This window comes from Calidris pugnax, unplaced genomic scaffold (genome assembly GCF_001431845.1).
Source record: "Calidris pugnax isolate Ruff unplaced genomic scaffold, ASM143184v1 scaffold13, whole genome shotgun sequence".
NCBI classification, from domain to species: Eukaryota; Metazoa; Chordata; class Aves; order Charadriiformes; family Scolopacidae; genus Calidris; species Calidris pugnax.
In genome coordinates, this window is record NW_015090810.1 from 20217915 (window position 1) to 20245262 (window position 27348).

The 27348-nt window shown below is 42.3% G+C and overlaps 1 protein-coding gene across 7 annotated transcripts in view; it reads left to right on the forward strand.

The window, feature by feature from the left end:
* EPB41L3 (erythrocyte membrane protein band 4.1-like 3) overlaps positions 1-27348 on the forward strand; it is a 135517-nt gene that overhangs the window by 76711 nt on the left and 31458 nt on the right. For all 7 annotated transcript variants that reach the window (XM_014938528.1, XM_014938529.1, XM_014938532.1 and 4 more), the window contains exons 4-8: positions 15514-15618; positions 17993-18035; positions 21738-21813; positions 23240-23458; positions 23780-23867. In XM_014938528.1, the coding sequence (XP_014794014.1) occupies positions 15514-15618; positions 17993-18035; positions 21738-21813; positions 23240-23458; positions 23780-23867 (531 nt within the window). The remainder of the gene's footprint in view (positions 1-15513; positions 15619-17992; positions 18036-21737; positions 21814-23239; positions 23459-23779; positions 23868-27348) is intronic.

Sequence of the window (27348 nt, forward strand, 5' to 3'; positions counted from 1 at the left end):
AAGTGGAGTGATGCATGTGTTTGCATGCCTTAAATGGACGGACCAGACTTTGTATCCTTCCTGGGTGGCATTGTCAGCCTACAGTGTGTATTGAGGATACAACTGCGGGTACCTCTCTGGCATAGCCCACTCTGACCCATGGGAACACTTGATAGATCCCCAGGGGATTCCACTTTCCATGTGCATAAAGTTCAGCTAAAGCGAAAGGATGCTGTGCCCAGCCAAGAGAAATGGTGTGACTTTCACTGTGCTTTATCTCCCAGGGAGGAAAAGTATATACAAAGGAGTTGGTAGGGCAGGGAGACTGAGGGTCTGTCTCAAGAGTCATTTCAGGAAACCATGTAGGAGGCTGAAGGCAAAGTTCTCCTACAGTAATTTTGTGTAATAACAAAAGTTTTGTCCCTGTTTCACAGAAGCTCGGTGCTGCAGCGTAAGAAATAATCTGTCACATCTGAGGAAAATGCTGTCATATTTTAAGTATCGCCTACAAGTGAATTTACTGTACCCCTTTAAACTGGGAAGTATACTGAAAGACCTAAAAAATTAGGGAGGTCAGTAAAAGAAAGAGGAGAGGGACAGACAACACATGGCAATCGAATATTTAATGTTTCCATTCCTTGTGTTTCACCCATTTAACTGCGTCTTTCGATGTGGATGGTGGCCCAGGTTAGGGATGTGACAATCGGTGGATGTGAGTCAGAAATGTCATCCCATGTTGTCAGCTCCTGTCTTCCAGCTCTGTCTGTGTGTCATGCTTCTACCTATGAAGGTGACAAAACAGTGCAATCTAGAAGGACCAGAAATTTAGAAACCTAATTTTGAACTAGAATAATAGCTCTGTCAGTGAATCTTGCCAGATATTTATGCCTCCAGAATTGCATTCCCTAGTTATGGGAGTTGGGGATCATTATAGAATCCATCAGTTACTCTATAGAGTGCTTTGCAAATGACAAATGCATTTATATAAGTTAAATATTAATATCATTTAAAGGAGCTTATTGCTCTCAAGTAGAACGCAACCTACAGCTTATCAATTATGTGTTCATCCAGTTAATGACCTGACAGCCGAAATTGTACGTACTCAAAGACTGAGATGCTTCTGAGGCAGGTTTGGTTAATCCATTATCCCCTTGATGTCCTTTGTTTGAAAAGCCCCTCTTCCTTATTCCATATTTAATGCTGAGCATCTTTACTGCCTTCTGCTGTTTTTTTCAGTCTCTCTCACATCCAGTACTTTGCATTTGTGACACCAAGACTTTTTCATATTGTATGAGACATATCAACAGGGGAAAACATGGCAGAGGTAACTTCAAAGCTGAGGTTAACTAATCTGGTTCATCTAATGTGGTATTCTTTTGGTGAAAGGTTCTTAAACAAATCCTAGGTAAAAGCTTTCTCCTGGGGTGCTTTGGTGTTACTGCCTGTGTGCTGTGTGTGTCCTGACCCAGAAAGTCTTTCATGCGGTAAGACATTACAAGCCAAAATCAGGTTAAGTAGGTAACCCAACCTGTTCATTCATCTTCCTCCAAAAGCATAAACCAGAAGCATTACCATCTGTACCCTCACTGCGGCTTTTGACCGGAAGCCTACAGATGGTAGCAGTGGGCTTATTTTAGAGGGGTCTTTCCTTTCAGAGGTGGGATGGCCACCTAATGGTGCTTTGCCTGTCCAGGGACAGCTGTTGGCTTTTGGAGCAGAAGTATTTGCTGTGTGCTGATATTGTCTTTGATACTCTATCAAAGAAAAACAGCCTCAGGGTCACCAAGTGGTTCTCCCATGTCATGAAGAAGCTGGAGGTTTCTAAAGGACTCTCAGTTGCAGGAATTGATGCAGTCTATTCAGAGGGATGCTGAGCAGTGATTTCCACCTAGATGTCCAACCCTGCTGGAAGCAGTTCTCCTTGGGCTCTTCATTGCCCTCTCCTAGCCAGCATCAGGATCAGAAATGCTCTTTGTCAAAAGTGGCCAAGTCCACAGCTGGGGCCAAAAAATTCACTGCAAAGAGGGTGCTGAAGACTTCTGTTAAGCAAGCTAGACCTATACTTTGCATTTGTTGGTTTGAAGAACCAAAGATAAAGCAAGATCCAAAAGTGCAAATTCATTTCAGATAACATTAAAAAAAGAACATAAAACTTCAGTTTTTTCTGAAGATAGAAGAAAACAAGCAGAAATATCTTATTTCTGGGTTCTTCACAGTATAAGTAGGGGGTTTTAAGTGATGTAGTACAAGTACGCTGTATCTAGGATTTATTTCCCTCTTCTTACCTCTCTGCCCCATCTCAATTTTCTGTTATCTGGACTACTGCATTTTAATTAAAAGATGCAAGTGGAACCAGCTGTCATCATCTCCCTAACATGTAGCCTAATTTGAAGTGTCGTCTTAAAACAGGTTGGAATTTGCCTTCATAGTTTCTGTTCTAAACATATACGTTATTAATCACAAAGTGAGATCAGAAAGCTCTAATATAATCTGTCTAAATAAGTGGTAAAATAATTAGATTTCGTTTTCAAAGGCTCAGCTGTCTGAGCCCATTGGTAATTTATACTCTTTCTTCGTTCCTCTACTGCTCAGACTTCCTTATCGTGCAGGACACCAGTAAATGAAAACAAATGTTTCCATGGCAGCCTGTCTGTGGCATCTCTGCAGCCCTACATCAAACGGGGTGAGCTGCTGGAGGATTCAGATAGGCTGCAGAGCACATGGAAAGCTGATGTCTCAGAAAGCCTTACTGGTATCCCCTCTCCTTGGTGGGTGGGGGTCAGCTAAGGTAGGAGGGGACTGGTAAAAATATACTGTGTTTAGTTGGGTTTTTTTTTGCATCCAGTTTTCTCAGTCATGCTGCCACTGGGACCCTGGGCAGTAGTTAGGTGTCCTGTAGCTGCCTCTGTGCCTTTGTGAGGCACCCCTGGTGACTTCCTCCCTGATGGAGACCCCATTTTCTTAATGGGTTTCCCTGCATCCTTAGGTAGCAAACTTGAGTTGAAATGGTGGGATGTTTTATTTCCATACATTTGAAACCAGGGTTTATAACACGGACAGAGGCAGACTGGAGTGAACAGGTCCCTTTCTGCCCTGAAGAAGTATGTGCTGAAACTCCTTTTTGGAGACAAAACACACATGAAATAAATGGATTCTCAAATAGGATGGCGTACTGGTTTTCACATGAATTTTTCTTTTTCCTGTTAGAAAGTGAGAGTAAATGGATGCTTTCTTAAAAAATAAGTCATTAAAGATGGTTGTAGGACAGGCTTGAAGAAGAGAGAACAAGCAGACTTATTTCTGCTCTGCCACCACTGCCAGAAACGAATGAGAGCAGTGGCTGACTTCAATGCTACATGTGTTTCTTCTTCTGGTTTTCCAAACCTGGCTTGCCAGACCTGCTTCTGGAGGAAAAGCCCTTCTGTGTCTCTGTATGGCAGTGGGGGGAACACATGGCCACATTGTCCACCTCCCCATGCAGTGTCCTTCTCCAGGAGCTGTCTCAGCACGGACCTGCACGCTGCTTTTGCACAGGAAATTTAATAACACTGAATTTCTCATCCGTTTAGAGGTAGGCTTTAAGGTCAGGAAGGAAACCTCTGTAATAAGATGCACTCTGCTTTCTGAAGGATACAGTTTCAGTTACCCCCTGCACATTTTAATTGTTTAATGAATTCCACACAGTCTCTTGCAAATGGCTTTACATGTGAAACTGATTACCAAATGCAAGAGGGAATTTTTTTAATAAGTCTTTTCCTTTTGACCTACTCGTTGCTTACATTTCAGTTAATTTAATATGAAGAGCTTTGTTTTAGGTTTCGTTCCTTCCCCAGGACGGGTTTCAGTAAATGTGACTGGGTTGAGACGCATCATCGTCGCTACACAGAATGTTTTCTGTCCCCAGACCCGCTAATTAGGGCTGACTTAGATTAGCCAGGGGATTCAGTTAAGATCTATGTTACCTGACACATGTCAGTAGGAGTCTCAGTATTGTCTGAATGTGTTCCAGCTGAATAGAGTTAATATGTAACTCTTCTGGCTTGCTTTTTCCAAATACTGTGTGCAGCTTTTTATGAGTTAAAATACTTGTCAATTCAGGAACCATAATGTTCTGGAAATCGATACTGCAGTTGTCAACTCATACTCAACTGAGAAGATGAGCAGAAAAAGACTTTTTGCTTCAGTTTGGTAATTGAAACAAAAATAAACACGTTAGGGGCTACCTTTTTATTGTGTTTTATTAATGTTTTAAGGTTTTTCACTGAAGCTCAAGAAACCTAAATGAAAAAAAAAAAAGTCACATCAGGTTGAGCCAATTGTTTCGGAAGTGCCATAAGGCAAAAGGAGGATGCTGAGGGGGGAGGGGGGAGGGCTAGAGCATTTCCTCCTTACCAGGAAAGGCTCAGCTCCCCCTGCTCCCCCACAACTCCTCACAGCTGGGAACATCTGGGCTGTGTGGTATTAAGGGAGAAGGTCTCTTATAATCTTGTAAGGAAAACACACCTAAGCAATTAGACAGCTGTGGTCTCTTGTATTTCCTCCAGTTAATATGCAGGTATTTTACAAAGACTGAAGGAAAACCAGGAATTAAATCCCAGTCACTCCTTCAGATGTCGCACCAAGTAAACAGCAGGTTAGGATTTATATTCCACTTTTTGGCACAATAGAGGACATGGTCACAATCCAAATAAAGGCCAAAAGTTTAAAATAACAACAAAAAAAAATTATGTCTCTTCTCTACATTTATTTTCGCATCTAGTCATCTATTAATTTTCATTAATAGTTTCTGAAAATGTTTTGGGCAGTGAAATGATGGGTTTAGCAGACAAAAATCTTCATTTTGATGCTTCAGAGGCGCCAGCCGTTTTTCATAATGGTGAAAGCTATTGAGAAAGGTCAACCTACATTGATAGATATTTTCAGCTGCCCTGAAACTGCATTTTCTAGGGAATAAATGAGTAGCTGAAAACTTCCTAGTGAAATGTTGCCTCCGGTTCTCTCCCCCTGGTACACCAGTTGGACATGAGCTAGGCAACGGGAGCTTGTTCCCCATCTGGTGAAGTTTTTAAAAATTTTTTGGTCATGCACACTCAAACCCAGGTTCTGGAAGGCTCCTTGCTGGTTAACCTGTTTGCAGGAGCCCATGAGAGGATGATCTTTTACCCACCTGTTACCCTAGACAGATAGAGGTCTTTTGGCTCCAGGGGTCCTGTCCTTGTCACTATCCTTGCTGATGGCCTCACCAGGGTGAGACTGTGTCAGTCCCTCCATGTTTGTCTTCTCCAGGTGCACTGCCCAGGGTGGTCCTCACCCCAGAGCACCTGCTGCATCCTACTGGGGTGCCTGGTGCAGCCAGCACCCAACCCCAATGCGTTTTTAAGTGCTGCTGGAATATCAGCTGGAAACAGTGGATGAAGGGCTTTGCTTACCCTTTTGCCTTCCCCAAATGGGTGGCCAGAGTTTAAAACCTCCTCCTGTTTCTGGACCATGTGTCCATTCTCTCATCTGCCCCATGCCCAGCCTCCCAGAGAAGGTGCTGATTTTCTTATCGCTGGCTGGTCATGCTTCTGCCAACCCTTCCCTGCATTTTGTCATGTTTTCTTCCCTGTTTCTGGGTTACTCGAGTGCCTGTCACCAGCTCCAGTCACCTGAATTTATCTCCGACTCTGCTGCTAGTTATTCCCATTGTATGGATTCTGTCCCCATATTAGCGCTTAGAGTTGCTGTTTCCAGACTTAGTTTTCTAAGTAAATGTTCAGTTTATTATCATCTCCTAAAAATATCAGCTGTCGTGTAAAATCGTGACACTTTATATAGGTGATTTTTTCCATCTGAGCCCCATGCAGTGTTTGCTGGGCTGCTTTTATGTTTTCTTATCCCTGTCTGTTGATACAATGAACAAAATATCAGAGATGGGACTGGGTGGTGAGGAAATACCTGCTCATAAAACAAAGCTTTGATAGGCAGTGAGGTCTGTCTCTCATGGTTTATCTTGCTCTGGCAGAAATGGTTTTGATCTGAAGTGGATAAAGCTTGGATGTAGCTTGAGAATAGGCCACTGTGTTTTTCTCAATGATCCCGACGTTGATGGTGTGATAATGTCTAAGATACCCCAGATCTAAAAGCCTGATCATTGTGCTGCCTCTCCTGTCTCAAGAGCATCTTTCTCTGCTCTGATTTCTGTGTGATGTTTTGGGTTGTTTGTTTGTTTTTTTTTTTCACTCCAGCCTGGCAATGTAGGTCAGGGAGAGCTCTGTGGCTTTTAAATTCATATGGCAAGATTACTCTGTAAATCGGACTATGTTGTCAGTAGAGCTTTTTTCAGCTGCAAATAAACAAAAAAAATGATGGTTGATTTTTGCTGATATATGCCAGTAACTATTTACGGTACAGGTAGCATTGGTTCCCCTTGCTGTGTCGGTGCTAGGCTTGTGCACAGTTAGCAGTTACAGAGGAGAGATGAGTGTTTGCCGAGCTCATCCAAGCATAGGCAGAATAAGGAAAATATTTATATTTATAACCCCTACTGGAAAGCCTCAACTGCTGTATTGAATCCCAAGAGACCCGCTTGAGTTACTGCAGAGTGTCTTGCAGGAGGCAGTCGGGCAGTCAGGAGGCATTAAGCCAGTGGATCAGCTGCACGTCTAGTTAACATCCCAGCCCAAACAGTCTGTGTTCTCAAGAAAACTGAGGAAGGGGGATGCTTTCTCTCTTGAAAAGCCTCCAAAATCGTGGAATATGGTTTATTGTTTTATGTCAGGATTTAGCAAATGTGTGAGACTAATCAATATGCTCAGATTGAGATTCTCTGCTGTTTGAGAAATGCTATCCACTGGTTTTTACCTTTATCAGGGAGTAGTGTTGTAAGAATTTTTACAGTATGAATTCTGTTGATGCACTTGGGGTGCCCAAGCATTTGATAATCATCACTGTTGACAGGTACTTCTGTAGCTGTTGTGCACGTTGCAGCCATGGCTCTTACGCTTCCACGTGTAAAGACGTTCTCCAGAGTATTTATTATTCCTCAGGTGCCTCCTTTTGCTGCTTTGCATTGCCGAGAACAAAGTGCCCGCTTTATTCCTAAGCAGCGGTGCCCTTAGAGCTCGGGTGATGTCAGTGCTGCTGTGATCTCTCTGCTGCTGAGGTAGAAGGCAAAAACCCTAATTTGGTTTGATGCCAGCATTGGCACTAGGTCACCAATCTTCTTACGGGGATTTAGCAGTCCCCTGAGTGGTTTGTTTTTTTTTTTTTTTTTGATTAGTGCTGGCTTTTTAGGATTGCAAGCTCAAATGGCATTAAAGAAGGTTGCCCCTGATAAAAACTGTGTCATGTTATACAATGTCATTGACACTTGGTGTAGATATGTAACTATAGCATAGACAGTCTTCATGTTTATCTAAATGCTTGTGTAAAATACTTTGAAGATAGGGGTCAGAAAAGGTTATTTTCAGAAATGGCAATACATTTCAATGTACTATATTACAATAAATATCAGTAAGCTGATAAATTCTAGTACTGCAATGATGGGGGTGGAGAGAGGAAGAGAGAAAATGATCGGTTATCACTGTATGTCAAATTATCTTCTAGTCTACTCTAAGTTTTCTTGTGTGATGTTTGTTTATAAGTGCAAACCAGTATGGGGTAGGGTTCTAAATTAACAAGCAGAGATAGGCAAAATAATATTGCAGTTTTAATTTCGGAGTATTAGAATACGTTGGTCACCTACTGGGATGTATATACAAGTTGACACACAAAAACATCAATGAAGAAACAGAACATTTGGAGAGCTTGTATAGGCATGCAGCTTTCAGGAAAAGCACCTCTTGAAGTATGTGCCTATTGGGGAGAACAAAGAGTCTATTATTGAACTATAGGTTTCTGAAATTGCCTACCTCTTAGTTCTTCCCACACTTCTGGCTAAATTGTTTATTCAGTAGATTGTATTTGGAACTGTGACCAGGGACTTTTCCAGATGCAGTTTACCAGTGAAGTTTCATTAGTAGCTGTGATCAAGTAGGTAAAAGATTAAATGGCATTTCCTTTTGACAACTAAAAAAAATAATGTATTTTACTTTGAAAGTTTGATTTCATTGCCTTTATTTTCTCTGCCACCTGAAAGGCTGGCAGAAAAGTCTTGTTCAGTATCTCCTACCCATGATGGAAAACTGTTTACAAACTGCTTGAGAGTATTATGTCCATCCAAAGAATACATGTGTCCTCATAAATGTTGATTTATAATTCTCTGCATATGCCAAAACCAAGATTTTTATCTAAAAAACATAAAATAGTTGGAGTAAAAAGGCTGGATGAGTTCAGTTCTTTTTTCTTTAAGCTTTTCTCTGTTTGCCTTTGTGGGAGAGGGGAGTAGGGTGTTTGTTGTTTGCTGTGTCACTTTGTATATCCTTCCAATGTCTCTGTGGCGTACAACGATGCACAGTAACTTCACCGAAGTTTTTGTTCTGTAACAGAAGTTACTTTCTTGAAAATGTTTTATGTAATGCCGTGCTCCGTCCGTGCTCTGAACTATCAGATAAACTAAATGTTGATTTTTCTGGAACTGCCAGTGCCATTTTCAGCAGGCACAGCAGGGGATGTGGGGGCCTGAATTCCAATGGTTAAGTCATGTTATGCTTTTAAAAGCTCTCATCCTGCAAGTTATACGTGTCGTCTGTGAGATGAACTTGAGTAAACCAGAGTAAAACTTGTTGATTCTCTGCCAGCGTATGCTCCAGGAAATATTCTCCATCCTATTCTTCTTCCTGGATGCTTCCCACTTAGCTTCCTGCTGGGGACTTCAGTTGAGAAACCACAGATCTGAAGAAATTTGTGGTTTCTTTTCTTCTCTGTCACTTTTCTCCTTCATCTTCTTTTCCTCATAGAGAGATACTGTGGAGAAGTGCAAACAACACAAAAGCAAATAGTCTGAAAATGCAAAATACAGATGTGTAGAAGTGAAATGAAGTTAACCTCCTTTGGAGTGACTTCTTCCATTTATCTTCCTTGAGAAAAAATAAATCTGCTATTTTTTTTCGTCTTGTAATCAAGATTAGTTCAAAAAACACATTCTTCCTATTTGGAAAATTTCTGGCTATAGTGCAATGATTAGCTTCTAGAATTATTCAGCCCTTCGAATCTTGGCCAGCTCAAGCTCTTTCAGAAGAGATACAGGAAATGTCATAGTATGTAGATTTTTATTTCATTTGCAGACAAAAAAATCACTCCTTACCAGAATGTCTGTGTGAGTTTAGGGTGTCTGATTGACTCTCAGTAGATGGAAAAACGCTGTGATGTGTGGTCTCCAGCTCCTCTGCGGTTGGAACCGCACTGAGTGTTAACTTCCTCAGAAACGTGTATATGTTTGTGTATGTAGATATTATGTGCATTAGATTATGCACAAATTTTCGTATGCATATTAAATTACGAAAATTTGTGATGGGGAAATCCCTCCCCCAGAAATGGGGTTCTCAGTACAAAAGTGAATCTTGGAAGCTTGCATACACTTGAGCTTGCGATTAATGAATACTAGCACAAGTAATTTTATTTTTTTTTCCTGGGATTGGGCATATTTTTGTGTAAACTGGGTAATTCATGAGGAAAGAATGAGAAAGTGTGTTGTCAGGAGGCTGGAATTCAGCAACTTGGGGACTAGGCTGGGGGAATTTGTGGGAAGAGAGTGCTCTCTGCGGCGAGTACAAAGTATTCCTGACAATCAGTTAATCATTTACACTTGTTTGTGTTGCAAGAATAATTGCAGAAGCTGTAACATGGTAGGGGAAAAACTCTCCCTTGTGTATGCTGGTTATTTGTTGCCATATACATTTTAACTTTATGGGTGTTTTCCTTGTGTTTGCACAGAGGAGATCACCAGGTGGCCCACGCAGTGTAGAAATCCAAGTGCTGGCCAAAACAACTTGCAAAATGCAGTTTAAATCAAAACAGTAAAATGAAATAAAATCAGTGGTCTGCAAACAATTGGAATCTTTTTTATCGTCCACATTAGAAATGAAAAAATTGGCCAATACTTCTCCACCAGAAAGAAGGGGGGGAAAGGACGAGGTTAGTGCCAAAATACATTACAGCACACAAGGCTAGAGCCAGCCCACACATTTACGCAGTACATTGTTAAGACCCATTGGAAAGTACAAACGCTAATTGGGAATGTGAACCAGATAACCTCAACCTCAGTTAAAGTCCAATTATTCCTACCGGGATTTCATGATACTAATCTGTTTGTCCTCCTTCCAGCGATCGTGCCCAAGTGGAGTTATTGCAGTAATTGTGCAGAGCTGAACGCCAGGCTGGTGCTGGCGTTGCCTTGTTGGCTGGCTGCTTGACAGCTTTTCTGAGGAAAGTGACAATGGCGTGTTTGCATAGGTGTTTGTGCAGAAAGATATGGGCTAACTCTTCCGTTTGAAATCCAGGTCCACAGCTGCCATACTTGCTCCTCTGACTGTGCTCCTTGACTGAACAGAAAGGGGCAAAAAGTTTCAGTGCGCTGGGCTGCCCTGATTTTCTAGCTACTGTGCGGTGGAGATGATGGTGGCCAAAAATACATCCCTTTATAGCTGTTTGGCTGTGGGACTCCTCCTGTCTGTGGGTTTTCCCTTGTCTGTAGAACTCAGTCTGAATGTGATCTCTCGTAATTGCTTTCAAAGAGGAGGGGCGTACCTGCGTGCTGCAGACAGCTTTCTCCCCCAGCCCTTGCTCAGCGTTTTGCATCCGCATGAAACTGCAGCACCGGATGCAAAAATAGAACCACTCCAAAATGCGACACTTTAGAGGCTGCAATAGCTTTCATTTCTAGGAAGCTGAGAGGGCTGTTTTCTGCCCTTCAGCTCCTCACCCTGGTTCCCTATCAGTGAGAGGAAGGTAATCTGCTCCTAAGTAAAAATAGAGTATGAGAGCAGACTAACACTCTATGCTTTAATCAGGTACATAACAATTAACCCCTTAGCACCTGCAGAGGAGCACAGGGAGCCCACCAGCTGGTTGGAAGGGACTGGGGAGGGCCCTGATTTGAGCAAGGTGATGGCTGGCACTGGGTCAGGCCAGCTGTGGCATCGTCTGGCCAATGCCTTGAAACCCTCTGAGAATGGAGGCTCCTTGGCCTTCCTGAGATACCAGTTCCAGTTTGCCATTGCCCCTCCAGGGAGAAATTTGTCAGAGGGTTGGATTCAGTCTGGAAGAAGCCTGAGTGGTGATAGATCTCCAGCACGGACACCTCAGCTAGGAAAGATGGCCAGTCTGGTAGAGTGGAGGTTACCCAACAAGGAAAGGTGTGTTGTTCAGAGTAGGGGTGCATCAGAAGAGAGCCTCAGGCTGCATCACCAAGGTGGGTGCCCACCAGCCTCAGCCAGTCCATGATTCCATGATTATATTAATGCACAATACATATTTTGTGACTGAAGTGACAATGTATCTATAACAAAGGCTTGCGTTTATTCACTTCAATAATATTAGTTTATCGTAAGTACGTTACAGCTTATGAGCTTAATCATAATAAAGGAAAACTTTCTCATTATTTTTCTGCATTAAGAAATACCAGACGTTGTACCCAAGTGTTTGTCAAAGAGAATAATTGACTTTATTATAATCTTGTTATCCACCAAGAGCTAAGACGGAAGTACTTAATTTTGGAGCTCCTTGCTCTCAGTGACGTACAATGTGTTTTCTTGGTCTGGTGGTCTTGTAAGGGGACGAGGGTGGGATGGGAGGTTTTAGGCTGAAGAAGCCAATGTGGAGGGGCTTGAGCTCTCAGTGATGTACAATGTGTTTTCTTGGTCTGGTGGTCTTGTAAGGGGACGAGGGTGGGATGGGAGGTTTTAGGCTGAAGAAGCCAATGTGGAGGGGCTTGAGTGTGGACTGTTTCTGGGGAAGCCACTTAGGGGATGGGAGAGCCTTTTGTGGCCTTCAGCCTCCCAACAAGGGAGGAGGTTCTCCTCCTAAACAGAGGAGAAGCTGGGAGCTTCTCTCCCTTGTGTGTGGGAATTTCTGGCAGGCACAGGCTTGCCAAGTTTGCTGCTGCTGGCTCCTTTCACTGGGATCTTGACCAGGAGGCTGTTTATTCCCATTCCAGCTTTCAGGGAGAGCCCTGGCCTTTATAGAGTTGCAGGAGCAGACTGTGAAAAGTGTAAAGTTTTTGCTCCTGGACTTCCGTACTCATTTACACTGTTCAATCTATGTTTTGCATTCTTTCTGTTGTCTTGATTACCCAAAGCTTGAGCAAAGTGTCACTCTTTCCCCATTTGCACATGTCATTTCATTCTGTTCATGCCTGATAAATACCTAAGTGTATTTCTGGAGGAGAATCTTGCCATATTTACCTTTCAAAAAAATTCTTTATTTACAGGGCCAGTAATTTATAGCAGAAAGTCTGATTTTTTTTAATGTTTTAACATGTTTTGGACTGTTGAGAACTGGTTATCATCTTTGGCATTAACCTGTGATCCACAGTAACCTGCAGACTGTCAGTCTTTCATCGCCTTAGACTTGTCACCCCAAAATGGTGGAAAGCAAAGGTTTAAGATGGGTCGAGGAACTGTATGAATTTGTAACTTGACCTTTCTCTCCTCCTCCTCCCATTCTCTCCCTGCCAAAGCAATTATACCCGTGCCTTGTCTGGCATGCTTATTTGGGCACACAGTAAAATAAAAGCAATTAGCAAGAGCACAGGAGGTCTGTTCAGTTGCCTTAATTATATATTCCTAACTAAACCTCTTAATTTCCCATGGATTAATGCAGTAGCCTCCTCTCACTCTGTTTTTGTGCAATGTTGTTTTAGAAAGATGGTGTACGTGCTAATGCTGCCTGGGAATAAAGCAGCAGTGCTACATATATGCAGGTACATGAGGATTTGGAGGGCATCAGTGGTGGCTACATTTCCAGGCAACCCCCACTCCCCAAATCACAGGAGCCCTCTAAATCTGTTCCCATGGGTCAGCTCTGACCTGGGAAGAGGAGCTCAGGGGCAGCGGTGAGGCTGCAATGTGAGGCTCATCTGTCTGGATACTGATGGAGGTGCTGGTTTCTGTGGAGAGTGAGAAGGAAGGTGGATCCTCCACCATCATCAGTTCACAGTGGGTGTTTGGTGAAGAGAAGCCCCTGTCCAGGAAGGGCTGTCAGTTTTACGTGGTATTTCTGATGTCCTCTCACAGCACTGGCAGGGCTTCCCCATGTCCTGATGCAGCAGGAATTTTGTGGAAAGTGACTAAGTACAACTTGGGCATCTTCATACAGGGGGTGGATCCATTTTGTCATGGACAAAAACTGAGCTGTGCTAGTTCTTCCAGGCTCGCCATACTTATTCTCACTTGCCCGCAATGCGTAGCCCAACAAGAAATCCTGAGCATTGGGGTTTTTTGGTTGGTTGGGTTTTATTACAGCACAGCCCCACACAACTGTTTCCTGCAATTCCCTGTTAAAGCACCGTACCTTGCAGCTGCAAACTGCTATTTCTCAAAGCTGACATCTGTGTAGCTGCACAGATCAGCCACATAAAACGGCTCCTGTGTTGGCCTTGTGTGACTCTTAAAATTAAGAGGACACTGGAGTGTCACAATTCGAACATGTGTAAATGGTACAGTGGTTCAAACATAGTGTTTCTCAAAGCGGGCATCCTATAGAGGTGACCTGCTTATTTCTCTTCATTCAGTGTAACCACTTGGTTTTTTATCATGTGGGAAAGCCAGAAGTTTGGCAAAATACAGCATTGCTTGCTTGTAGCAGAAACCTGGCTATTTTGGCTTGAAGGCTCTGATTTGGTTCCCCTCAGCACATCAGGAGTCAAATCTTTTTTATCTGCCTGATCATCTCAGTGGAGCATCAAGTGTAAAACCACCAACCTCTTGTTATCTACTTCCAAGTTTGAACCGTGAAGAATTAACTAAGCATTTGTTTGAAATTATAAAGGAGGTGGGCTGTAGTTCTGCTTCCTACTGCAGGGTGGAAAGCATGTGACAAGCAGAACAAGGCCCTAGAGCTGTTTGTTCAAGTGATGCTGGAAAACACAGTAAATGAAGTTGCAGCAATATGCTTGCAATGCGCTTCTGTGCCTGTTTTTTTCTCAGCTGGAGGACACTTGTTAGACTCTGTCAGCCAGACTTTTCAGTTTCTCCATTGATAAAAACATAGAGGATATTTCCCTGCTTTCTTTCTAATGTACCGTCAGATTTAACATAAATGAGGTTACACTACACAACTCCCTCCATCATCTCTTGGATTTTCGCAAGGTGTTAGACACCAACCCTAATTTCTATTTTTCTTTTTTTCTTTTTTGTTTTCTTTCTTTACTCTTGGCTTGTTTACCACTTCTAAAATAGTTTGAGGCCAGTGTTGGGCTCCGTGGGTTTTTTGGCATAGCTGTGTCAGCTTGGATTGTGAACTGTCCATCCCCCGGCCAAGGCTGCTGGGCTGGCAGCGCTGTCCGGAGAGAGGCACCGAAATTTGGAGGCAGCATTCTCTCCTCTTCTGTGTCAGCCTCCTGCGCTGCCTTTGAAGCAAGTAGTGTATTTCCAGTCTGCTTCAAGTCATGTGTGTGCTGCAGATAAAGAAACTGCGGCACTGACATCAACTAAAATATTTATGTATGCGTGTGTTTGATATAAAGCGGGGAGATTTTTTTTTTTTCCTTTAGCTGAGTTGCACTTAAGAAAGCAGACAATGATGAAACAGTGGCCCAAATAATTTTGAATTGTTTATCATAATTAATGCATATCAAAGTTGGCACATGTAGCTTATAGAGAGGATGTTTCTCTCTGTGTTTGGTTGGTTTTTTTGGAGAATTTTTCTCATTTTTGCATATAATGCTGAGAACTCAGATGACCTGAATTTTTACTGTCCAATACGAGAGATACTACGAAGCTTCTGCTAAGGGCTCTGGCTGTTGACAGGGAGAGATCTTCTCTTCTAACGTGTTAGTAGTAAAGAAGGTTAGTGGGACACTGGAAAGCTGCTTGCTTACCCAGCTGCCTTCCCAGTGAGATGCCAGGCTCTCGCAGTGATTTCAGTAGATGGTGTAGTGCATCGCATTTCCTCATATGTTAGACCAAAAAGGATCCTGGAATCAGTCCAGTTACTAAACACAGAAAAATCCTCACGTTTGGTTTTTCCTCCAGTGGATCACCCCCGAGTCACAGCTCTGGTAGTCCATGACCAGGAACATTTTGTGCCCTTGTGTGTTGCTACTGTTGCACACAAAGAATGCTCTGGTTTGCTGAGATACCACTTCAGCCTGCGTTTGAAGTTGCAGTTTCTGAAAGACAGAAGAGATCTTCTCACTGAAACTTGAAACATGATGTGTGTTGACTTATTTTTAACTCTGCAAGAACACTTGAACTTTTATCAGAAAAAGATTTGCCCCATTCAGCACATTCTTACGAAGCTCCAGGTCAATAGGTTTGAAAGATGGATGCGTTGAATTAAATCATTCCGGGGTTGTTGATTTGAGGATTAAACAGAAAAGGTTTTATTTTAATGCATATGTTACTTTGTTTTGCAAATGTAATTTATTTTTTCCTCCCTGTTCATTTCCCACAGAAACGCTCCAGAGGTCAAGTGCTATTTGACAAAGTGTGCGAGCATTTGAACCTTTTGGAAAAAGACTACTTTGGGCTAACCTACAGAGACACGGAAAACCAAAAGGTAACCCACAAAACTGTGGCTGGCATTTGGCACATGGATTTTAGAGCTCCCCTGAGACACACACACCTCCAAACAGTTGCAACCAGTCCAGAAGTTATTTTTATCTTCTTTGCCAATCTCCATAGACTTAGCTTGAACTACTGCTTTTTGTAACTCTCTGCCTCTCGAGAGCATTCCTCATTTCCCTCCTTGTTACCTAATTATGACATGAAAGAAGTTAATCATATAGCTTGTTCCCTATCTGGTATGATTAATTTTGTTACTGCTATAGATGAAAGTCAGATTTACTTTCATAGATACACTACTAAACATATAATACTAAAATATGGCTTAGTAATACCATGGTTGGGATCCAGATAGGCAGGACTTGATTGACTGCTCCTGCTAACTGCTAAGAAAAAGTAAGGTTTTAAGTCTTGACTTGCTTTATCTGAGCATTATTGTTGATTTGGCTAAAGACATAAGCCTTTAGAAGCAGTTGGCAGCAACAGTGAATCACATTCTGCTTGTCTGCATCTCAGCCTCAGTCCTAAATAACCTGCACATTAACAGCGTCCAGGCTGCTCTAATGTGCAGGTGATTATATATATTGTTTTGGACGTGTTATGATGAAATAGAGGATAAAAGGATAATTTAAAATATGCTGTGTTGTTTTCGCATTTTAAGATAAATATTTTGAAAGAAAACAAGTAACAAAACTTTGTAGCAATATGTGCTGTAGCCCAGCAGAGCTCACCAGGTGAAGGTATTTTGTGCTTTGCACAGCCTGAAAGGTCTTCCCCGATTAATTTGGAGCTATTAATGCTTCTTCAGCCATTTTGTGAGAACAGTTTTATTTTCTAGGCTTTGCTTTGTTTCAGTTATATGTAATACGAAATCAGTCTTTTTGTGTGTTTTTTGCCCTTTCTTTAGAGACTTCTAAGTAGAAGGATTTTGTTTCTGATTCAAAAAATCATTTAAGCAGGCACTTGGTCCATGTCAGTAGAAGATAACACTTTATCATATGCTTAGTTTTGAGTTGTGGTAAAAGTTAGGCAGATGTTTAAGTGCATTTCCAGATCAGTGTGCTTTCCTGTAGAGGAAAGAGAAGAATGAATTCATTATTAACAGGTGGTTTAGAAGCACTAAACATCTATAGATCACCAGTTACTTTACAGAGCTAAACAGCTAAAAGAATACTGCCTGCCACCACACTTACTGATCAATAACATGCATATTTTTAATGTTAAAGTACTTAGCAATTCACCTCCATCCTCTGCCAGAGAACTTCCAACCAGACAGTAGATGTGACCCCATCACATGTCATCTTCGAAAACAGAAATCCTGATGCATCTTTAATTTCTTGGTGCATAGTGTGCTTTTGTGCTCAGCAATAGCTGGAGCACTTCAGGCTTAGGTTTTGCACCACAGATCGGGTTTGGACAGCTGCAAACGGGTTGTTTTTGTTGGGGGGGCAGATTGTTGTGTTCTGCTTGTTTGATATTTCTTCAGTATTTTTTTTTTTCTCCGATACATTTGTTTATTTTTCTTTGGTGAAAGTGGAACTTTCCTAGGGGAAGCGAACTTTTTGTTCTGGGCTGTGCTGGTGCATTTTAAATATTAATTTGATTTTGTTAGAGGACAACGCAGAAGAGCAGAGCCTTTACCTCCTGGTGCCCCAGAGGCAGGCTGCTCTATTAATTGTAAGCTCTGGCTGCAGCAGTGACACTGCGAGACCCCAGGCTGCTGTGCATCTCCTCTGGGAGGGGGAATTTCATCTGCCTCTTGGCATCCATGGAGTAGTAACACATTGCTGTCATACTTGCCCACCTCCTTGGCAGGGTTTTTGTCTCGTGTGGTCACCGGGCTCTGCATGGCATGGATGAGGGCAGCCCTGGTGCTGCAGTTCTGCCTCTGGTTTCCCCTCCAGCCTCCCTGTGCCCCTGGGGAGCCCCTCATGTCCATGCCAGGTGACAAATGGGGTTGTACCCTACAGCATGCTTGCTTATCCTCTAGCAAGGTTTTTCAGCCCTTCTAGGACTGGAGAAAAAAAAAACAAACAAAAAACCCCGACCCTTCTTAACAAGCTTGTAGACATTTAATTTTTCCAGAAGATACTCTGGAAAAAGGTTTCTGTGGATTTATTTTACTAATTTCTATTTTTTGTTTCAAACCATTCAGCCCCTCAATGCCTGGGAAGGTTAATAAAAATCCTGCTTCTACCCAGGGCCACATCTTGAAAGTTAGTGTTATCCCTGCCTACTGCTGCTCCAAGGAGAAGAAGGGCTTGCAGACCTTCACATGTTCTAGCTTTGACTCACAGTGCTGTTTTAAAAAGAATGTTTATTGTGTTTTCTAATTCAAATTGAAAAAAAAGGAATCATTTTCTTTGCAGAATTGGTTGGACCCTGCCAAGGAAATCAAGAAGCAGATCCGAAGTAAGTTTGTTATGGTTTCTGTGTTTATTTCAGGGGGTCTGGAAAACTTTAATTCTGGTGTATCCGGACCCCAAAAATCTGCACAAAAAAAAAAAAAGGTCTTTCCCTGGACCCTGCCAAGGAAATCAAGAAGCAGATCCGAAGTAAGTTTGTTATGGTTTCTGTGTTTATTTCAGGGGGTCTGGAAAACTTTAATTCTGGTGTATCCGGACCCCAAAAATCTGCAAAAAAAAAAAAAAAAAGGTCTCTTCCTCTAAACTGCCATCAGTGTTTGTGAAGGTGCTGGACCCCTGTAGTACCGAGCCGGGATGAGAGAGGCAGAGGGGACTCCTGGCACACAATCGACATGTCATGGGCACCCCATGCCTATCACTGCCCGGCCCCTCTGATCCTCTGGACTTGTTCCTAAACAGCTGGGGTAACTCAGCACTCTTGGCTTGCAGGGCCTGTCACATTGGGGTGCCCCCAGCACCTGGGGGACTTGGCAGATCCCTCTCCCCAGCCCCGCTGCCCACAGGATGAGGGGATAGGCGGGATGGGACTGTGGCCCCATTCTCGGTGCCTGCCCCTAGAAGAGCGTGCTCCCCCTGGGGCCATAAATCCTATTTCACAACCTTTTGCATCCTGTCCTGAGTCTCTGGCAAAGGAATTACCTGCGTCTTTTAGGCATTGTACCCCACAATGAGCACAGGCGGTTACTGAGGCTCGTAACACGTGAACTCGCATTGCTGAAAACAACTTGACATTTGCAGAGATGCAGAAACCTGAAGTTTGACATTAAGCAGCGTAACCTTAGGAACTAGGCCATGTATATAAATTATTTCTTTGTGTTACTGATATTTATATCATATCCAGGAACGCTGCTCGTGCCCCATACTGAAATACTTCGCTGATGCAATGATAGCATTCTATCTAAAATATCTTTCCTTCCTGCGTTTCAGAAGCTTGAACTTTGCTCCTAAAATGACCATTCAGTTCACAGAGAACCAGTCAATTTTCTGCTTCACATGAATATTTTAAAAAGCTCGGTTGTTAAATTTAGCTGTCTGCTGCATTAGAAATTCAAAAACCTCTCAAAGGAAAATCTTGTCAAGACTGCCAGGCTCAAAATTTGACCTGCCTTTTTTTTTTCCCCCCCTTCTTAAAATTGATGAAATGTTTGTGTGTGTAACTTCTTTGGGCAGGAAAGCCTCCATAGTTTTTGGTTTTTTTTTTTCTCTGCACATTTCATAAATTATCTCTTCTAGAACTTGTGCTTTCACAAGCAAAGACATCTGGTAGTTTGTATTTTTGGGTCAGGCCTGGCAAATGAATCATTTCCCTCTCCAAGATTCAAAGGGTTACACTGACTGGAAAACTTCCCTACTTGCTATGAGCAACCACACCTTTCCAGCAGTATTATCTTCATTAAAAGTAGGTGATCTGCAGTAAAAAGTAACGAAAATCTGCCTTTTTTTAATGTCTTGTGAAGATGGACCTGGAGAGGAAGGTGCTGATGGTCCATGCAAGTAAAGCAGCTCAGCTCCACACCACTGATTTGAAATTTAATATGTGCTGGAGCTGTGAGATAGACAATGAAAGGTTGTGACAGCAAGAGATTAACCGGGGCAGAAGAGTCTCATCCTGGACTTGATGTGGGGGACAGTTGTATTTGCAGAAGATGACAGCAATAATTTGCTTGCTCTGTACAACTCACCCTAGAAGTTTGGAAAAGGGCAATGGTGAAAAGTAGGCCTGTTACCCATGACGCTTTTCAAAACACATATATATGTGTATGTATAATCTGCTAAACGCTGGTTGAGTTGTACAACACTCAGATATCCATGATTCCACTGTGGACCAAAGGGATTTCATGCCAGTGGTTGAGAAATGAGGCTGTCGCCGTGCATGTGGCCCCTCATTCACACCCCATTAGTTATAATCCGTAAACTTGCACAGTTAAGTTTTATTTAAACCCCTGTAAGTGAGGGGTGAAGGCCTCTTACTCTTGTATCTTAACTGTCCATATTGTACGATAGACTACATCATAGGTTTGATTTATTTTGTGTGTGACAGAGGAATAGCTTTTTGGGCCATGGCTTCTTTCCTCTGTTATGTGGCCAGATGTCACCCACAGGCTCTGCTCCCAACTCAGGGCTGATCCACTCCCTGGTGTGGATCCACGCCCCATCCTCACTGCCAGCCAAATCTTCCTCCCACCAGCTTTTGTGGCCCAAGAAAGTGGAAAATTTCCTAAAATCAAGGAGCCCAAAAGTCTTACCAAGAACTGAAGTCCTGGTGGTAAATGTCAAAAGTCTTCTTGCACATTCAGCCTGATTTCTTGGGTACGTGGATGACCAAAGCAGATGGTGCTTTGCATGGGATGAAATTTCCTTGCCTTTGCATGGGTGCTTTGCATGGGATGAAATTTCCTTGCCATCTTTAAATAAATACTCCCCAACACCCAATTAGGACAACCATATAGTATTTCCAGGCAAGCAGACCTGTCCAGCATATAAGGTATCTGACAGGAGAGTGTACTGGGTATGCCTTCAAACCCCGTACTCTTTAGGAGGTACCTAGGCAGAAGGTGCCCCTGCACTGAAGATCATGGGAAAGCCCTATCCTGTCAGGTTTATAAGGAAGAGTCCTATTTTTCATAGTGTTCACAAGCACTTTCTTACACAGCCAATATATGACTTTTCAAGAGAGAGATTTATTTATTTATAGTTAGATTTGTAATGTGACATCAATGCATTTCAGAAAACAGATGTGTCATTACTTTGGCTTTGGTTTCTTACCAACAGAAATACTGTCATTTTTGCGGTAGAAGTCCATATAAGAGGTATATCCCACAACAAAGGCCTTGGTGAAAAGTCTTGTAACTGAAAAACCACCGCATTGCTTGTAAGAACACTGTGGTTTGGGGTTTTGTTTCTGCTGTTTGTATTTGAGACACGCTAGGATAACCTGTCCCTTTTTTCAGAAGAGCTTTTATATTTACGTACTACGTTCAACTCTTTTTTAAGTCTTGGTACCAGCTTTAAAGCTAACACTCAAAAAAAAATTGCACAAACTGTGGTGAGGAAAACCAGTATCCATCCCATGGGTCACCTAAACTTACTGAAATAACTCAATAGGAATTCCTTAGTGTTATGTACCGGTTTTCAGCCCTGCTCTCTGCGGGTTGTCCTTGCAGTTTTGCCTGCACAGGAATGTCTGTCTGCTGGAGACAGGAGCTGTGTGCTGAGGCAGCGCTCTGCGAGGGTGCCCTGAGCTGCCTTGGGGTGCCAGACCTCGGCACATCACCCCACCCCGCAGCCCATTTGGACTCCAGCTTGCAGCGTTCCCAGCGCCTCTGTCTCTTGGGTTATTGGTTTTTAAAGCTTCTATAGGCTGTGCTTTCAGACGGTTAATTCCAGTAAACATTGTTTTCAGACTGAGGGTTTTTTTAGTGTTAGTAATAAATTATTGCTCCCTTACGGTCCTCGCTTCAGTGGAAATCTTACTAAATAAGAAAAGAGCTGTAAAATCTGATCTAATACTGTAATTGCGAGAGAGAAATGTAGTTTCTTCAGAACGAGGTATGGGAAACAAATACTATATCCTGTTCTTATGAATTGCTTGGCTGGGATATTTTTAAGTCCGCTGGTAATCAAACAGTATGAGTATCTCTATTTGCACTTAACAGTGTACTTTCAGTCAACCTGTGTTCTTTTCCAGGTGGTGCTTGGCAGTTTGCATTTAATGTGAAATTCTACCCTCCGGACCCTGCCCAGCTATCTGAAGATATTACCAGGTGTTTAAAACATTAAATAGCTTTCCAGGAGGGACTTAAAAGCTGTTCGTAGTAGCGCTTGCACTCTAATTACCCAAGAAAAGGAATGTTTTGTATTCCCATTGGTTTCCTTTCTCTTATGAGCTTATGGAAAATATGCGATGCTTTGGCAGAAAAGACACTGTGAACACAGTTTGTCCTCTGAGCTAAGAATTTTTCTTTTCTATAATTTAGCCCTAAACCCAAGCTTTTCTGGTATGTATATGCCTGAGAGTTAATTTTCACAAATTTGCCCGGTTTTGCCAGTGGTAATAAGTTATTATCATTAGTAAAACCATAACTATGAAAGGAAAGAAGTGGGATGAGAACAGGCGTGCGTGTAAATTTGGTGTGTCATTTGACAAGGTAAGCAGCTGATGTGCCTGATACAGGGAATGTGGTGGTAATGAATGGCTGCTCCCTGCCATCCAAGTCAGTTAGCTCTGCAATCTGCACCTCTGCTCTCTGGTTTTGTATAAAGATAGTGAGCATAACCAAAAAAAAACCAAAACTTCACCTGGTTTCCTCCTTGGTATAAGGCAGGAAAACTTTGGAGCCATGACGAGTTTTATGCCATCAGCAAAACGTTCTCAAAGCCTGTTCTAACATTTTTGCCATTTGTGGATATTTTTAACCTTTGTTGCTTTGTGGACTACTTGTTACTTTTAAGGAAGCATGAAGCCTTTTGGCTTAGATCAGACTTCCCTGTGCTACGCTTTGTGCCGAAAGACGGTGTGCCAAGAGTTCATACTCCAACAGAGATCCCCCAAAAGAAAGGATTGCTTTTTATCTCTTGTTACCCTCAAATCTCCCCTGGGAACTCCGTGTCTTCACCATCCAACGCTCTCCACTTTTCTTCTGTTTTCTTCTGTCTGGTGGTCCCTTGCGCTCTTTATCACCATGGTCTTAACAGCATTTACTGTTTGAGTGTATTTTTGAGAAAGCTCAACAGTTTGCTAAAGAGACAGTTTATGTTGTTTGAATGGCTTGGAACTCAGCTACCCTTTAATTAATAGTATTTGGGGTTTTAATTATTTTTTTCTCCTTAAAGAAAAGAATTATCAGGTAGCTATGTATCTTAGTGATTTATGATAGAAGCCTGGTATGTTTAATGGCTTATTCTCCAGCTAGGTCCCTAAACAAAGTAATAACCTATTTTATTAAGAAATCTCCGCGCTGCTTTATAAAGATAAATTAGATGTTGGCACTCATAAGTTAGGCAAGGTGGTGTTTGGGGTTTTTTTTTCAAAATTAATATTGTACTTGTTAACACCTGAAATGCCTTGGGATTGGGAGTTGTTTGCAAACTAGTGGAGGAGTCAAGGCCACTTGCTGGTCCTTGGGCAGCACTCCTTTGGGGATGGTGGTGGAGGAGCATTTTCTAAGCCCCCTTGGTGCTCCGTTGCAGGTACTACCTCTGCTTGCAGCTGAGAGATGACATCGTGTCAGGTCGGCTGCCGTGCTCATTCGTCACCCTGGCCCTGCTGGGCTCCTACACCGTGCAGTCGGAGCTCGGCGACTACGACCCCGACGAGTACGGCAGCGACTACGTCAGCGAGTTTCGCTTCGCGCCGAATCACACGAAAGAGCTGGAGGATAAAGTGATTGAGCTGCACAAGAGCCACAGGTGGGCAGAGGGCATTGGTGTGGGCTGCAGCCTGCCTTCGGGTACCATCCTGGGACATCAGGAAACATTAAAACCTGCTGCAGCATACCTAATAGGAATATTTTTTCCACAAGGCTCTTTGCCATGTCGTCAATTAGAGAAGAACTTTGCATCTCTGAAAGATAACAGGGTCTGCACCAAAGCTTTGGCTCTGGTAGGCACCCAGCTATCTAAGGGACACGGCTGTAGTTCTAACAGGCTGAAAGTGTTTTCCAGGTGCTGGATTTTATTCTGGTCTCTATTTCCTTAGCATTGATGCTAGAATCCATTGCTTTTCCTCAGGGGAATGACACCTGCAGAGGCTGAGATGCATTTCCTGGAGAATGCCAAAAAACTGTCAATGTATGGAGTAGATCTCCATCATGCCAAGGTATGGATTACAGTTCTTTCACCAGTCATCTTTCTCCTCTGGCATTGTACTTGAATCTACATAGACTCCTTGATTTATTCTTTCTTGTTGTTTTGAGACGGGCATTTTGTGGGATAAATCATGTGTCAACACGAGGAAAGATGACTCATGGGATAAGCATAAATATATCTTGTAGCTGTAACATAACTTAGCCTATAGATACAAAGATGTTGCACATCAACCTTTCATGTTAATTAAATAACCAAATCCTTTGGGAAAATATTGAATGGTCAGAGTAATGAGGAAGGATATTAGAAGCTGTCCAGAAAGTGATCAATTGTCATTTCATTCAACGACATTTTCCAGCTTAATAAGGCCAACTGTGGTATCTTAACTAGATAAGCAGATCATTTCTAACACTGCAGAGAACTTTCAAGCAATTATTTAGCCTTGCTGGAAACCTAATCAGATGGATAGTAATGGGGAGACAGTGGCTTGTGTCTCTTCTGAAGTGTGGTTGTTGCAGTTGACTGGAAGGGCAGCATTTCTGCCGGAAATATTCTCCCATGATCAAGTAGTTTCTCTAGTCATTGTCAGGTTAAGTTATGAATAAAACATGGTCATTCTTACTGCGGTTTGGGAGAGCCTCGTGCTGGTTGTCTGTTTTTCATTTTGTTTTTTCCAAATAAATCATTACTATTTTTTTTCTTCGCTTCTCAAAGTAAGGCTAATGATTTTAACATCTTTGAGGTTAGCAAGCATCCTTGGCAAATGAGTGCTGAACAAGGAATCTTCAGCTGTGGAGAGCGCTGCATTTTCTGTAAAGGTTAAATTATTGTGAGCCTGGTTTTATGCTGCAGCAGATCCTTTCAAGAACTGAGATAAATTTGCAGCTCGGATCTTGAAAGGGCCTGCAACCGTGTCCCTGGGGCATTTTGTAGTAGCTGTGCATGTGTGTTACAGAATTCAAGGCAATCTTTTGTGTTCTGTTAATTGCCTTCACTGAAAATGAAAAATCTGGGTATGGCTCAATGGGCAGCGCTCTACCAGGAGGCATGCTGCTGCTTTCCCTGTGTCTCGCAGATAGGCACAAAATCTTGAGGCACATTTGGAGCAGAGATAGAAACGGATTGGCTGATTTCACTCAGTAGGTTTTTTTTCAGCATTCTTTCTCCAATACAAAGAAATCTGCAAAGCAGCAACAAAGTGAGTTCCTGTTCTAAATACATTACAGGCTTTGTTACCGAAAATTTAACATAGCATAACATTAAAGCCCAAGTATTTTTTTCAGAATATTGGAGAAAGGATATCCTGAGGTAACCATTTTATTTTTTTCTAAAAAAGGTTAGTATCCAGTTTTACTCTTCTGTTTTTCGTATGGAAAGACTCAGAGCAAGAGAAGTTAGTAGACAAGCCAATCTCTCTCCAAAGTGATGTTCTTAATTTAAAAAGCTGCAGTGCTCACCAATTTGGGTCTGTCTGTGGGTTAAGAAACCCAACGGTAATCTTGGAAATTGAGCTGGAGGTGGGAAAAGCAGACTCTGCGTGAGAAGTGATGTTTAGTTTTAATTAGGTCTGCCAGTGAGACCTGATGGTACCAGGCTAGGGGACAAGTATCTCTGTGGATGCCTTTTTGAAGTCACGTCGTGGCAGATGTCTCTATGTAAATGTCAATTCATTAAGGCTGTGCCAGTATCTTAGGTATTCAGCAGATGCTGGACTCGCCAGCTGCTGTTAAAACTAGTTCTCAATTATCCAACACAAGCCTACGATAAAAAATGTTCAAATAGACAGATTTGTCCTCTGGGCTGTCACCGCTCTGTTAACGCCCCCCATTCGTATGCAGAGCTGCAGGGATGTGCAGCTCAGCGTCTCATGCCTCGGACATTACAGCTAACAGTTTTCTGTTCTGTGCAACCACATTGCTCCTGAAAAAAGCCACACTCTTCTCTTCAGGTTTCATTTTGCAGCAGTAGTATCACATTGAAAAGCAGACTCTGACACCGACAAATAGCAGAAGCTGTGAATGGACTTAGGTCTGCTCCAAAGGTGGGCTGAGGGAAGAAGGTGTTTCTCTACAAGTTTTTGAGAGGGTGTTTCAGAAGAAGGAGCCCCTTGCACCTGCAGCAATGTGCCGTATGTGAGCACGCGTGCATTTCAGGCATTTGCCAGGCAGTGGGGTTACTGGCAATGAGACTTTCTTTTTCCTAGGAAACTGTGAAATTGAAGTCCACTGAAAAAAATGAGTGTTGTCTCTTCTGTAGTACCTCACAATGATATCACAGAAGACCTTTATTTAGAAAAAATCTACCTTTAAGGAGTGATACCATCATTGTTGGAACATACATCCTCTCTTAGTGTGTTTTCCAACACTGATATTATTTGTGGCACTAATTCTTTGTTCTGCCTCTGACTTTAAAACAAGGTGGGTTTTTTGGTTTTTTTTCAAGCTGTGCCATAGCCTTTTCATCATGACTGACCATGCATGCTTTTGTGTTCATCTTAAAATGTAATCAGATTTTCACTGTCGGCCTAAAAGATGGCATGTTGGGAAAACCAGAGGAAAACGATGAAGTCATTTCATGATTATCAAAGGGTGATGTCTTCATAGCTTCTGTTGTCAGACTTCTGTAGCTTTAAGTTATTTTAAAATAATTACTGAGGAACTCTGCTTTAAGGTTGATCCTTCTTTTCTCTGGCAGTGTTAGTACTTAGCTAAATGAAAAAAACAGAATTATACAGTCTAGTGCTGATAGCAAACAGTGAAGATTGGTGTTAGACTATTTGAAGGCTTCTAAAGGAAAGGGAACTGTATACTTCTTACTTGAAAAATACACATTCATGGATATATTCTGATAAGATTGTGGCCAAATCTTTTATAGTGCTCATGTGTCTGACCTACAGCTTCCCTGTCAAAAATGGGTTCTAGCATAGGCACAGTGGCATGCTTTTAATTTCTGGTCCAAATGCCCAACTTCCTCCCCTCTGGTAATTTCAAAATGAAAATACTGAGCATCAGCACAACAGCATTAAAGAAACTAGCAAACCAGCTAAAGCCAAGATGAGCAAACTACAGAAGAAAAATCTATCTAAGAACTCACAAGCCTTAGTCATGGAGATGAGTGGTGCTGGGAGAAGTAAATTTCTATGCTGTCCTACTTACCTTCAATCTGGTATTTATGCTAATAGCACTTTTTTATTATGCAAATAAAATTTTGCTATGTGGTTAATATCATTCTTTTAATAACACCTAAAATTTCCCCCCTTCCTTTCAGAGCCTGTCTAAAATAAAAGGAAACATTCGCAGCATTCAGTTTCTCCCACCCTGCCCAACCTTACTATTTCTTGCATGAATGCAGTCAATGAGTAGGGTAGTGCTCAGAAATCAGGTCACTACAGCTGGTGCATTAAAAAGACGTAGCTCAGACAGAAAGGCAGTATACAAGAATATGTAGTGCTGGGGGATGTAAGGAGAGAAATCCTCAACAAAGTGCACTGTTTG